General features: G+C 37.5%; 1 protein-coding gene across 1 annotated transcript in view; it reads left to right on the top strand.

Moving 5' to 3' along the window:
• Positions 1-14,407, top strand: part of LOC115773049 (CUB and sushi domain-containing protein 1) — a 454,304-nt gene that overhangs the window by 275,349 nt on the left and 164,548 nt on the right. The window contains exons 9-10 of the mRNA XM_030719557.1: positions 6,351-6,475; positions 12,854-12,975. Coding sequence (XP_030575417.1) covers positions 6,351-6,475; positions 12,854-12,975 — 247 coding nt within the window. The remainder of the gene's footprint in view (positions 1-6,350; positions 6,476-12,853; positions 12,976-14,407) is intronic.

The raw sequence follows: 14,407 nt of genomic DNA, 5'->3' as shown, positions 1-14,407 counted from the left end.
TAAAGTAGGATGAAAAATAAAAAGCCCAATAATTGCTAAACTGCTAAAAATTGTTGGGCTCTTTATTTTTTATCCTTATTAGGTGTTACTTTAATGCATCTTGGAATTATGCAGATAATGTAGCAGCACAAAGAAGATTCAGGAAAATGCTGCAATATGTAACAAAGAGAATATACAGAGAAATCAGTGGGGTAGGAGAAAGCTTGAAAGCACTGAAGAGTGATGCATCTAAATGCAGAAAATGTTAGGCTGTTGAGCTGGCTGCAGAAGAGAGGCAGAGATCTGAAGAAGTTCTTTAGACTAATAGAGAGCAAATAGGAAAGGAGGGGAAGTAAACATGTAGGGTATTATTCAGCATTTCTTTGAAGTAAAGAATATTTTCTGTATTGAATGGACAATATAATCCTGATATTCACAGCTAGAGAAATAATTTGTTTGTAAAAATGTTTCTTATTTGGGATATTTTATCATGATAGAAACAATTTTCCCATAAATTAACGTTAAGTAACTTGAAATGATGAGGTAGAATCTCTTACTTTCCAAAGTATCAGAACCTTTTTACAGATATGTATAGAATGAAACTAAAGTACACCTGTGGAAAATTAAATTGTTTGTACACGGTTAGTGGCCACTGCAGAAATATATCCAGCTGGATAGTGTAATATACCGTCTTTGGAACAATATGTTGGGTAGTACGAATCTAACTGGGGCATGTATCCAGTAAGGGTCCCCAGGCTAGGCCCCCATGCTACCCAAGCCTACTTCAGAAGATGAGTGAGAGATACATAACTTGTAACTGAAGCCATGCCAGCTCGGACATCACCAGAACATACCAATAACAAGTGGGCTACTGTAACAAAGATATGGAATAAGTGAACAAAGAATGAGAATAGGGAACTGTTGGAATGGTACTATGCTACTATGTATTTAACCGCAGTGAAAAGTTACATGAAGAAAAAATGGGACCTATGGATTCTTCTAATCTAAACTAACTAACTAGTAGGTCAGTGTTCTAACATCTGCAAGAAGCAACTGCTATCACAACTAGAGATTGATGAGGTACAACACAAATGCTATGGCAAGGGGGAGCCAGGATGTCAGGTCAGAATAATGTCATCATCCCCACACTCTGACATTGGGTAACAAGCCCCAAGTGCAACTGCTACATTGAATGCCAGTTGTTCTTGGGCATTCAACCTGAAAGGGAGCTGGAAACCTGGACCCTCTGTGACCAATTACCAAGGCTATGTGAACCACCCTCTGAAACTACTAGAACATGTGAATGCAGCATTATGGACAATTCCTACTACGGCCATCACTGAAACCAGCCAGCTGATCTATACCACAACAACAGTGATACTTGAGATGAACTGCCATGAGAAGCTACACCTACCAAAGAGAAAGAGACTTTAGGCCAAGTTCAAGGCAACATGGAGGGAAGTTAGCCAACTATCAGACCTGCAGGAAAATATGATGAATAAAGGGGTGCCTAAGAAGTACAACAAGCTGTCCGTACCCCAGGCATTAGAAACTGCCAAACAAAAACAGAAGCCAGGAGAGTAAACCAGATATTCTCCACTGAAGGTGTACTCTCAGTGGCAGGGGAACAATATGAAAACAGCTCCACCAAGACTGGAGACCTAGTAATACTGAAAGAGCATATGCGAGAGGGATGCAACACATAACCCTGATACCCTGCTTGAATAATACGCTGGCCAAAGAAGAGATATAGAAGCCACTGACATCAAGACAAGAAAGCTCCTTACCATGCATGGACGGTTTCACACCAATCCAAAACCATGAGACTGTCCACTAAGTGGAAGGATGGACACCAAGGACTAGTGAGTGTCAGAACCACTATCCCAGATGAAACAAAGATTCGTTAGTATATCAGAAAGATGGCCACAACTGATCATGTGCTTAGCAAACAGCTCAGGCAGCAGAAACCAGAGAAAGAAGAGGAGCAAGAACAGGAACCATCGTGGAAGGACTGGCTCCTGCACACACCAGCAGACAGAAGAAGTGGCTGATATTCCAAAATCCTACCAATGGTGGGACAAAGCAGGACTGAAAGACAGTACAGATGCACTAATCAAGACAGCACAGAAGGAAACTCTTAAGCACAATATCAATAGAGGCCGGGGTCTAGCACACCAGTGAAGACCCTAGGTGCAGGCTGTGCAGAGATGCCCCTGAGGCAATCTAGCACATAACAGCAAAGTACAAAATGCTAGCAGATAGGGCATACATGGAACGCCGTAACCAAGTAGCTGGCATAGTATGGCGTGGAAGTCCCGAGGTCAAAATGGGATATGCCCCCAAAGGTAGTTAAAAATGACAGAGTTAAGAGCCTGTGGGACTTCAGGATACACAACAGACAAACTGGTGATAGCTAACCAACCGGACGTAGTAGTGGCAGACAAGAAGGCCATAGTGATAGATGTAGCAATACCAAGTGATGGCAACATAATGAAGAATGAACACGAGAAGCTCGAGAAATACCAAGGGCTGAGAGAACAGCTAGAAGATGTGGAAGACAAGAGTGGTAATTAGCACAGTGATCCCCAAACTGGGGCAGTGGCTCCAGCAGATTCCAGGAACTTTTTATCCAGTTTTAGCATGGCTAAGAAAGTGTAATAGTTATTGTCGGTTGAAGGTGTGGCTAAACAAATGAAATACAAATTTTATAAATACTATTTGTATGGCCCAGTATAGGGGTATTCAATTAAAATTTCAAATTTCAAATTTAAAAATTCTATTTCCATAAGCAAAGGTTCAGAATATCATAAAGTTCCACATGCATTATCATTCAGTACAATATATTTTGAAGTAGCGTAACAGTTATATTGTCTGTATATGGTCAAGAACTGGCTGTCATATCAAACAAAGAAAGTACAATTTAACAGTATTTCAACAATGTTTATTATTAATTTTTAAACTGTCCTTGTGGGTACTCTATTAATAATAACTGATGAAATATTAATTTCTTATTCCAAGTAAAATAAGGTTTACATTTGAGAATAAAAAAGGAGCTTTTGAAAATGTCTTCAAATAAAGTGCTTAATTTAAAAAAATGAAAAGGTCTGTTTTGAGTTTCCTCTTCTTCTTTTTTTGCCTTATCTAGTGTACACTTCACATGTAAATCATTTCAACTTTAACCCTTCTTTTGTCCCTGTCTGTTTCCCTCATTTACTTCTTGAGATTTCTGCCTCTTTTCTCCTTCCAGAATTTTCTGTTTTCACACTGGTCTGAATAAATTATATGACTGGCTGAGTAGCATCATGTGAGATGAGTTACAATGCATGTGATTGGTCATTTACTACTGTAAAGACAAAGGAAAAGCCTGTGCAGATTAAAATGACCCTACTGTTATATGACAAAGCTGTGCAGCGTGAAATAGAAATGGGATGTCAAAATCTAGTAATAGGTGTGGGACTGCAAAGAATGGCATCTGTGTCCGGATGTGGATCGCGGTCCACCTATTGGTGACCTAGGGCCTAGTAGCTAAAAGTAGTGGATAAGCTGAAAGTCCTCCAGATAGGGTTAAAATAACTACAAATAATTAAACAAAATCCTATTTGATATAATTAAAAGATGAATAAGATTCAATCTAAAATGTGTTCAGATTCACTATATAAAACATCTGTAAAAAATGTCTGTTTTCTGTTTGTTTTCTGTCAGAACATTATCCATTTTTTATTTACTGAAATTTATGGGTGGTTCCGTAAATGGTAGAATTCAATCCATGGTTGAAAAAATACATTTTAAAATGGTGCACTGTACTATATTTTCAGAGAATTATTAATTTTTTTAAGTGTTGTTGTAACAGTGTTGTGGTAACAGTGTCATACTTGAGTCCATATGATAGTACTGTGGGGTGTGTTTGATGAAAAATATTTGGGAACCACTACTGTAGACTATGGAAATCAAATAATTTAGAAGGTATGATGCCATTTGCCAAGCTTTCAATCTTGCCATGAGCACACTGGTAATAATATTCTTGAAATGGAAAAAAATTGGAACCACCATAACTCTTCCTACAGCTGACCATCCAATGGAGTAACCCAGCAGGGAGGTCACTGGAGAGGCAGTTCTCCAGAGATATGAGAACCTGCTGCAAGGATGACATCTCAGCAGCACTCAATCAATAAGGCATTTATGTTATTCTGTTTAGAGAAAAAGCCACTCTTAGCGAAAAAAGGATATAAGGGTATCACTGGAGTTTGCCAAATTTCCTTTAAAGGACTCTAATCACAATTATTAAAAGACTCTCTGATCTGATAGCACACACACACACACACACACACACACACACACACAGAACAAGCATGGCAAAACATGATGGTACCAGCATCAAGCTACAGGAAAAAGGGAGACAGTAGAGGTTCTTGAAAAATAATCTGCTCTAAAGTGCAACAACCTGACAGTAATGAGAATTTGCCTTTTAGGATGACCTGGACCATACATCAGAGACAGTAATGGGGGGCCTTTCCATACAAATGTCTAGGTCAAGCCACAGGAAGATGCTGTTTTGCATACACTTTTAATCCTGTCTGAAGCCTCTTGACAATATCTCTACTATGGCTGCGGGTCTGCAAAGCCTTGTCGAAGAAAGCTCAGACTTCAAAAAGTCCTGACAAGATTTGTGAATAGGTTTGAAAATGAGACATTTGAGGGTTGTTTTTTTTTTCTTTTTTTTTCTTTTTAATACATTTGCAATAACGTGAAAAAGGTTTTCACATTTCACATGTTTTCACTTAGTTTTTGTGGGTTACTGATCATGTGTGTAAAATGTAGTGTTGAAAGATGTGAGATTGCTTTGCTCTGCAGCCCTGTGACAAACTCCAGGTCTGCTGTTTGCACTGTTTGCACCAGTTCTTCGACAGATTGTCAAGGAATGTTTCACAAGTATTGGCCAAATAACACAGACTCAGTGGACACAGATTTTTAAATTATTCACTCACTGGTGTCATCACCTAATCAGTACAAAGGGACACATCATTCCATTTAATCAGGAGTGAGCAATTACAAAATTATGATCTCTCCCTGGGAGTCATCTATTTACCATCAGTGGCAGGTGAATCATAATGTGCTCAATTTTTTTAATGTTTCCTGAAACTATTTTCAGCTTAAATATGTAAAACAATAATTAACTTTTAATCCTGACTCATGCTGGTCTTCTTTGCTAGTAGATACTCTGACTTCACTAACTCTCTTTTGCCATTAGTGGACTTGTTTAGAGTTAATGAAATGGGATTACCTCGTTCTGTGTGTGTGTGTTGGTGTCATTGTTTCTTAGCATTTAAGTGTGAGTGTGTGCATTTTGATAAGCATGTATTTGGTCTGTGTCGCAGGTTTTTTATCTCATCATCATTTAAGCACTGAGCTACATGAGGTGGAAGTGAATTGTGGTTTAATGAAATGAAACAAGGGAAATAGAAGGACAATATATATTAGGATGAGGTTTTAAATTTCCGAGGATGTGCATGATAGCTGTGACTTAGTTTATAAACAATATGTAACTATACTGGGAAAGTTTTGGTTCTTTTCAATGGGAAAAGAATTTTCTCAACAGTAAATATTGAGTTGTGGGATAAAAGGTATTCACGGTGTCATCAGCATCACAAAAATGGTGGAAGCTGTGGCAGAAATGAATGACCTAACTCTTTGTAACAAAGACAGTAAACAGAGAGATTTGGCCTGACTGTCAACTCTACCATGTTTAACAACAGGGTGGAACCAATGAACAACCAGAACTCCAAGTTGTGAATGTTTGGCCAGGTGGTAGACTGTGGTGTGTATCAGCAGGGAGGAGGCATTAAGCTTTACAGACAAGACACCATGCAGACTTCCACTTAGATGGCTCAATGTCCCTTTCCCATGTTAGACAGCAGGGTGTTGGAGAAAATGCGAAAACAAGAATCATCCGAACAAATGATGAGAGAGAATAGAGAGAAGACATGACAACAGAAGAATCGAGAAGCAGAAGCGAGCAAAGGAAAGCAGATGATAAAGTAAAAGCATGTTACAATGCAGTTACAAAAGCATCTTACAGAAAGAGAGGAGTTATAGATCCAACTACTGATCTGTAATGATGATGTTCTAGTTGTCAGGGATCTAACAGCCATCTCATCTTCTATACCCTGACCAGCATTCAAACATTATTTGAACAGTTATGTATTTTCTAGAAAAGTCCAGGGTTTTTTTTTGGTGATATAAGGGCTTTTCCCCAAGTTTTTATAGTTTCAAGTGACAGTGATTTGTCAGCAGCTACTAGCAGTCAGAACTGGAATCCAAATACCCATTCATGCTTTAATTATTTTGTGTTAATTCTGTGTCCTCTTTAATAGAGTTGGCTCCAACGTCCAGTTCAGTTGTGATGACAGTTATGTACTACAAGGATCTAAAAGTATCACCTGTCAGCGAGTCACTGATACACTGGCGGCCTGGAGTGACCACAGACCCATCTGCAGAAGTAAGTTTTACCTGTCGTTCACCAACATTATGAGGACATGTTTTACAAAATATATTTGCTGCTTGGTATGCGTGTGCATCACATCTATTTCTGTTGAAAACGCAATGTAATGCACTGATGTGTATGTAGTAAACGGTTATGTATTATTATTTGATAGCTATTGTTTAATCAGTAAGTCAGATAAAATATTTGTTTGCAACCCTAAAATCCCTGTTAGAACTATGGTTTTAATGACTACTAAGTTAACTATTACCTATAGTTAAACATCATTATGTCATTATACCTATATAACTTTTATTACTCTGAGAAAGCTGTTGCCAGTACATGGATGAACATCCATCCATGCATTTGTTTGTCAATTTGAGATATGAATACATCTTAATATTATAGACAGAACATCTCAGAAATGCCTTTAGAGATTTCTTCAGATTTGTCATACAGTAAATATTAGATGGACTAAAAGATAAACTGTTTGGATTTCAGTAGTCAAAATGTTGATGTCCTTACAAAACAAATTTTCACCATATACCAATATTCATATCAATATTTTGCGCAAATGTCTAATGGGATAAAACAATGAAAATGAACTGAATGTACCATTCAACAAGTGAGCACCTAAATGGAGGCTGAGCAGTGTGTGAAGAAAAAAAAAAGAAAGGGAGATGCATTGCTTCTGATTTTCAATGTGATCATTTTACTTGTAAATACAGCTGTAATCACAGCACAGCTGTTATGTTAAACTTATTGTGTATGGTAATTTTGATAAATGCTACAGGGTTTTTTTATTTTTTAAGCTTGAACATACCTGGAATAAAACTGCGACTAGTTAAAAGGCTTACAGCTTTTATTTTAGTTTAATAAGTTAATCGCAACAAGGCAAAGCCAAGCATAGCAGGATCGAACAAATAATCAGATGATACATAAACATGATTATATTTCAAATTAATAAATTACAACTGATGATGAGATAAGATGAAAAAAGTTATATAATAGCAAAATGCATGTTTCCCAAGTTCTGCATTTTCCTATAGTGATAAATGAGCTCTGGTACTGATTAATGTGTTAAAAATCACATGGTAGTTAATATTAACCTTGGACATATAGCTCATTTATACTGAGAATGGTGCAAAGAGGTGTGCAGGGTATCACATTTACATACACTTATATTGATGGAGGTGTCAGGAGAAGTGTGAACCTGGTTGTCTCAGATTCAGTGTTATGTTTGAGGACACTTTTGCGTTCACTTTGGGTGGACTAGAAGTTAAATCATCAACCTGTTTTACCAACTATTATCGCCCGAGAGGTCTGCATTCAAAAAAATGACCTGTCCTTAATCAGCAGCCCCATTGCTTTAGGCACTGTAACACTGAAACTAGACTTACATTTTCATCATTAGCGAAAGCAGAAGTTAGTAATCCTAATGTGTTTTTAATAGTTCTTGGATAACAGTGAAATTGCATGGGAATTTCATGTCAGTAATGTGTTAGCTTTATTAGGATATGGCCACACAGACACCAATTATTTTTTTCTTCAGATTATTGATGAAAATAAGCAGATTTTTAAACTGATCTTTTCTAATACCCCTCTAAAGACATGCTGCAATAGTTAATCCTGGTTCCACACCTCTGAATCTGCCCCCAGATCTCTAATTTTGTCAGCAATTAAAATGGTATGGTGTTGCACTCACTGATTGCTGTTTCACTTGGCCAACATTAACTTTGTACGTAGGCTTAAGAATGGGTGCTTCATCTTTTAAAAAAAAATTTTTTTTTTCTGTCATAGCCAAAAAATGGTCTCAAGATTTGTAAGTCACATTAACAAAATACCAACTCTTAAATCAGCTTAGTGTTAAAAATCCTAGCCATGACTACCACAGCTTCCTTAGTGACTGAAAATGGCAGCTGAACAAGCCACTGTATTCATGATCCCCATTTGTCATAATATCTTTCATAAAGATATTATCTTGTTTTTTTTGTTTTTTTTTCAGAAGCTGTGGATAGTTATGTTGTTTTGGGATTTTTGCAAATGCTAAATTTATATTATTATAGACACACCAGAAATAATATCAGTTGTGTTTACATTTTATTATTTGTTGATGTGTAAAAATCATGATTCACTTCCTGATTGAGTGACTAAATAAATAAATGTATGAGTGGCCAAGCAATGGTGCAGGGGATCTCACTGCCCACATGTTTACTGACAGTATCCCACTGGGTTTATTATTTTACAATAAAAAGGAAGACAGCCAGCCTAGACACCCTAGTCTGTGTGCAAATACACTTATAAACACACTTGCACTTACAGCAAGTGTCCAGTGGACAATGTTACACACCTCGTAGCTGCTGTATCATTTGCCTTGAGCTCCGTGTGTGTGTGTGTGTGTGTGTGTGTGTGTGTGTGTGTGTGTGTGTGTGTGTGTGTGTGTGTGTGTGTGTGTGTGTGTGTGTGTGTGTGTGTTTGATGGACAGACAGTCCCAGTGCTCAGACACAGACTGTAGGGTCCCTGTCACATTGTGTTAAAGTGTATGTGTGTGTGTGTGGGTATGTGTGCATGTGTGAATGTGAAATTTGTGACTATACTATAATTACATTTTTATTTTTCTGTGATTAGGTTTTGCAATATTTTTGAAGTGAAAAAAGGTGGAAAAGTTGTAAAATGTAATTTGTTGAAGAGGAGAATTTGCAGTCATTTTTTTCTTTTTGTAAAACAAACTCATGTGAGACTCGAACCAATTTTATGAATAGTTCAGTAACAACATGAGTGGAACCCTGGTACCTGTTTCAGTCTATGAAAATATTACTCAGAACACCAACATTAAAAACTCTGATATACCAAAATAAATGATAAAAAAAAACATGATTACAGAAATATACATTTAAGGACTCAGCACTCTGAGATTAATGTTGTCTTGCTGTATACCATACAGTATTATAGATAGATATATTAAAGATAGTCACCTGAAGAAAAAGGTTTTCACAGAACTGTATCCAGTCCTGTGTAAAGCCAATTACATGCAGCTATTAAGTGCAGCTAGGTGCTCCTAACAAAATGCACTTAATTGATCATCACCAAGTGTGATGACCTCTATAAAAGTAGATGCTTCAGCACTTTGGTGGTCTATCTGTTGATACAATGGCAAATCATCCAAACAAATTCACTCCAAGGTCAGACTGTGCAATGCTCATATACACTGCAAAAAACTCAAAGGTACATCACAGACTGTACAGACCTCAGTTATCATGTTAAATGTTAAAATTCATGGCTGTACAATTATAAAAGAAAACTGAACAAGTATGGCTTGTTTGGATAGACTCCCAGGAGAAAGCTGCCTCTCTCTGAAAAGAACATGGCAGCACAGCTTGGTTGCAAAGTTGCATCTGAACAAACCACAAGATTGTGGAACAAGGTCCTTTGGATAGACAAGACCAAATAATGCATAGCATCACATTTGGCAAAAAAAAGCAAACACAGCATATCAGCACATACACTGCTTACGGACACCATGGCGGTGGAGGGGTGATGACTTGGGCTTGTTTTGCAGCCACAGGACCTGGGCACCTTGCAGTCATTGAGTGGACCACAAGCTCTTCTGTATACCAAAGTATTCTTGAGTCAAATGTGAGGCCATTTGTCTGATGGCTAGAGCTTAGTTGAAACTGGCCATACAATGGGACAATGATCTCAAGCACACCAGCAAATCAGAATGACAAAGGACTGAAGCAACGCTGTGGACCAAAAGTCCTCCATAACAATGTAAGAGACTGATAATGTCATACTGAAATCAATTACTTCAAGTTAATATCTGCATACATGTAACGCCAAGATGACCCTGAGGGGCAAGGCTTTAAATCATGGGAGGCAGACTTTGTTTTTATACCCCATTTTCCATTTTATTTCTCAAGCTATTTAGACAATTAACTCCATTGCCCTGTGACGCAAGTGTGACCTTTCCAGCAACCCAACCTCAGTACAAAGGAGAGAAGAGCCCCTTTATACCCAGCTGCTGACGAGCCACACCTTGCTCCACAACTTGCACGAGTACCACACATTTTAACAATAAAATACACAAACAATCAAACAACAACATTTACAATTAAAACCATCACCCCAACATCTCCATAACCCAATATCTACAATAAAACCAAATACCCCTACAAAACACCTAAAAATATACCTAAAAAAAATCCCAAACAACTCCCCCACCCAATTTCCTCCTTGGTCTCTCCCGGAACCTTTAAATAGTGTTCAGACCCATGGGGACTCATTTGCCTGAAACACCCTGGAAGGACAAAGGAAAGAACAGGTGAGTGATTGCTACACCACAACCCACTTGCACTATTTCTGTATAAGTTAAACACACACACTTTTCTTAACCACAGATCAATTATAATTGTGGCTAACACTAATTCTTTATTTTGCAGCATCTGCCTGCCACACACCGAGTAACTGCTCACGTGCCTGGAAGACAGAACCATATCAATTATTAAAATACTTAATAAAGAATAAATATTTAAGAGTCCTTATTTTTTGTGTATGTCAAAAAGTGTCAAGTGCTAATAAAGTGCAAAAGGTGTCCCAACATTTACTACCCAAAACCATACTCATAAATATAAACAAGTAACGAAAACCCTCTTCGTTACAATACGGAAAAGAGTTATATCAATTTATTGCTGCTAAAGGTGGTTCTAAAAGCTATTAAATCATGGGATGTACTTAGATTTTTAGAGGACTGCACGGAGTCCTTTGACAACTTTCTTTTTCACATAACTGTATGATCCAACTCCAGATCAAAAACTGGTCAGATGTATGAAAATTAGCACATATTTTTATTCCTATGACTTTCCTATATTGTTAATTACATTTATAAATGTAAATATTTAATCTTAGGATAAGCAGAAGATAATGGATAGATGGATGGATGTTTAGTGATTCTTTCAAACCTAATTAAAAAATTGAAATTCTAAATTATTTTTATTACTCAAAACCTTTAGTAGCTTACATACAGTACCTATATAACCCACCAGGGGGCAGTGGCTCACATTTTGAGAATCTACTTTTTTCTGTTTGTTTTTAGTTTTTGTTTTTGTTTTTTGTTTTTTCAGTGAATCCGTTTTACAGTAGAGTCATGTACAAGACACTCCTAAACAAAATCTGAAGTAGAGAATTTTCACTACATGAAGTAAGAGAAATAATAGAAACTGTAAACTAAGTCTTTATTTATTTTACACACAAGATATGTGATTGGAGTGGGATATAAATAAAAAAGGACAGATGAGAGTGGAAGGAAAACAAAGAAAGATAACAGAAGAACTCAAGATCAGTAGTCTGTTACAAGCAAGTAGGCAGGCAGAGGTTAAAAATGTCTGTACTATAGCTCCGGTGTATTGTATTATTTTGTGTGATCACTCTCTTGGGATTCAAACCCATGAGCCTCTCTCATTCTCTACTGAGACTTTACTGTTAATTAGAACCTGGTCTCCGAGATGAATCGCCATCTATGTGTTTCTGTGTGAGCGTGTAGCTGTGTGTATCACTGTGCGGTTCAGCTCTCTTTTCTAATTAACAGGCAGATCAGTCATCTGAGGTCTCCTCTCTCCCCCTTTCTCTCTTTGTATTTTCCGTGTCTCTTTCTTGCCTCTTGCCCTTCCTCCTTTACTTTCTTTTCACATCCTTTCTCACACTTTTTCACCCTCTACTCTTTTTCTGTCTCTTTCTGACCTCAGTCTCTCAATATATCTGCATTTGAAAACTCCTTTACTATGTCCAGTCCACTCCTCTTTAAGTGTACAGAAGAGTTAGCATCTATTAATCTACAGTATTTATATATTTTAGATCCTCTCTTGTCTTAAATGCTTATGCTCATGTGACACTGGCTTTCTTTCCCTCTCATAGGAGTGAAGAATTTAAGGCAACTCATTATGATTTAAGTTATTTTAGCCACGTTAGTATAGCAACAAGGAGGTGGAAGGTATGTTGGTCACCTGGTGTGTTGCAAAGTGTCCTAATGGTTTCTGGATAAATTATTATGAAATTTAGCATAGAAAAACAATAAATGAACACCCAACTTTGAACTAAGATGATTCCTTGACTTTTAATTTTGCAGACAGATGTGAACAGATCTATCTATCTATCTATCTATCTATCTATCTATCTATCTATCTATCTATCTATCGATAGATCTATCGATAGATAGATACTCTACTTTTGTATTGATACTGCATTTTTGTATTCATACTACATTTTTCACCATTTTGATCTCTGACACTGCCTCAACCTGTTTCCATTTTTTTAAGTAAGAAACACAATTTTGACTACCCTATAATTTTTTTTTAAAGCTCTTTGTTGCTTCTTCTCTCTTTTGCTGTCTTTCTCTGTAGCTCGTACCTGTGGCAGTAACCTAAGAGGACCCAGAGGGGTCATAACTTCTCCCAACTACCCAGTTCAATATGAGAACAATGCGCACTGTGTGTGGGTTATCACTGCAATGGACTCTGAGAAGGTGAGCTCTTTTTCATTATTTAATTTGACCAAGAGTTTTATAAAAATGAACAACACCAAAAAAAAAAAAAATCCACTGTAATCTGACAGGTGGAAAATTAACCTTTTATACCTGCAACATGCTTTCATCACGTTGTGTTGTGCAAACTCGTGATGTCAACAGAACATCAGAACATGTTCAGAACAGAACGTGATATTTAATTCAACTGAAATACCATCTGTGAGCGTGTATGGAACTGTGTGATTTTGGAGCAGGACATTCTTGGAAAAAATATGAATGCATGTCGCCCAGTGTGGTAAAAAGAAAATGCAAACTAGTGAGCATAACTTATAAAACAATTCACAGATATATTCTCTTATGTTTAGTGTCAATGAAGTTAAAGGACTGTTGTTGTAGGCTTCATTTTTGAATATACAGTATACACACACACACACACACACACACACACACACACACACACACACACACACACACACACACACACACACACACACACACACATCCCCCCCCAACCTCACCCTCCTAGGTTTGGTTCTTGAGCCATTGTTGCAGAGACATGAATAATTCATATACCTGTGGAACAACATCTCAAGTCTATCTACAGTTTCTTTTGTGGTATTCACTTCTCTTCGTGTCTTTTCATATATCATGTTTTCAAATCTTCTACCTTCTTCCCTATGTTTTCTGCTCTGCGCTCTCTGCCCTCCACTCTTTCCGTTCCCTCTACCCTTACCCTCCATTTGCCTCTCATTTTGTCCCAACATATGTTGAGCTCTTTATTCTCCATTCTTTTTGCCTCATCTCTCCCCTCACCTGCTCTGCTCTGCTATCTTCCCATCCACTTTCTCCGTCTGTCATCTGCTTTTCTCCTTTCACTTTGATTCGCTTAAATGTTAAGTTTGAAGATGGTGAGAGTACAGAGACGCAAGTAGAGTAAGAAGGCACAGAGCTCATTGAAAACTACAGAGAAAGGAACGGGAGAGAAATGGGGCTGAATATTCAGCTTGCTTCTTCATATCTAAAAAGTGAGCACCAAGAACAGAGGAAAGGGGGAAAAAAAGGACTGAATGTCCAAGCAGGTACTTGACATGTGACATTGAAGTTTTCTCTAAAGGTGGATGGAAATGGAGTCTACTCACCTCTCAGCCTTTGAGGGAGCTGTATTGAGAAATAGTGAGATATAATTGAGGAGAGAGAAGAAAATATAGAAAGTGGAAAGAGAAAAGGAGTGAGAAATGGACTTTTTCTTCTCTGCTGTTGGCCATTCTGACCTTGATAGAGAGAAAAGGCACACCATAATGTGTAAGAGCTTGTTTCAAGCAATGATGTAATTTTGGTGTGTTCCTATATGTTAGTGTTGATTTGTCTCATTGATACTGATACATAACTATGTACAGTTGTATGCAAAAGTTTGGGCACCCCTGATAATTTT

Source organism: Archocentrus centrarchus, chromosome 3 (genome assembly GCF_007364275.1).
Source record: "Archocentrus centrarchus isolate MPI-CPG fArcCen1 chromosome 3, fArcCen1, whole genome shotgun sequence".
NCBI lineage: Eukaryota > Metazoa > Chordata > Actinopteri > Cichliformes > Cichlidae > Archocentrus > Archocentrus centrarchus.
The sequence above is the reverse complement of the archived record's forward strand: the minus strand, read 5'-3'. Positions and strand labels throughout refer to the sequence as shown.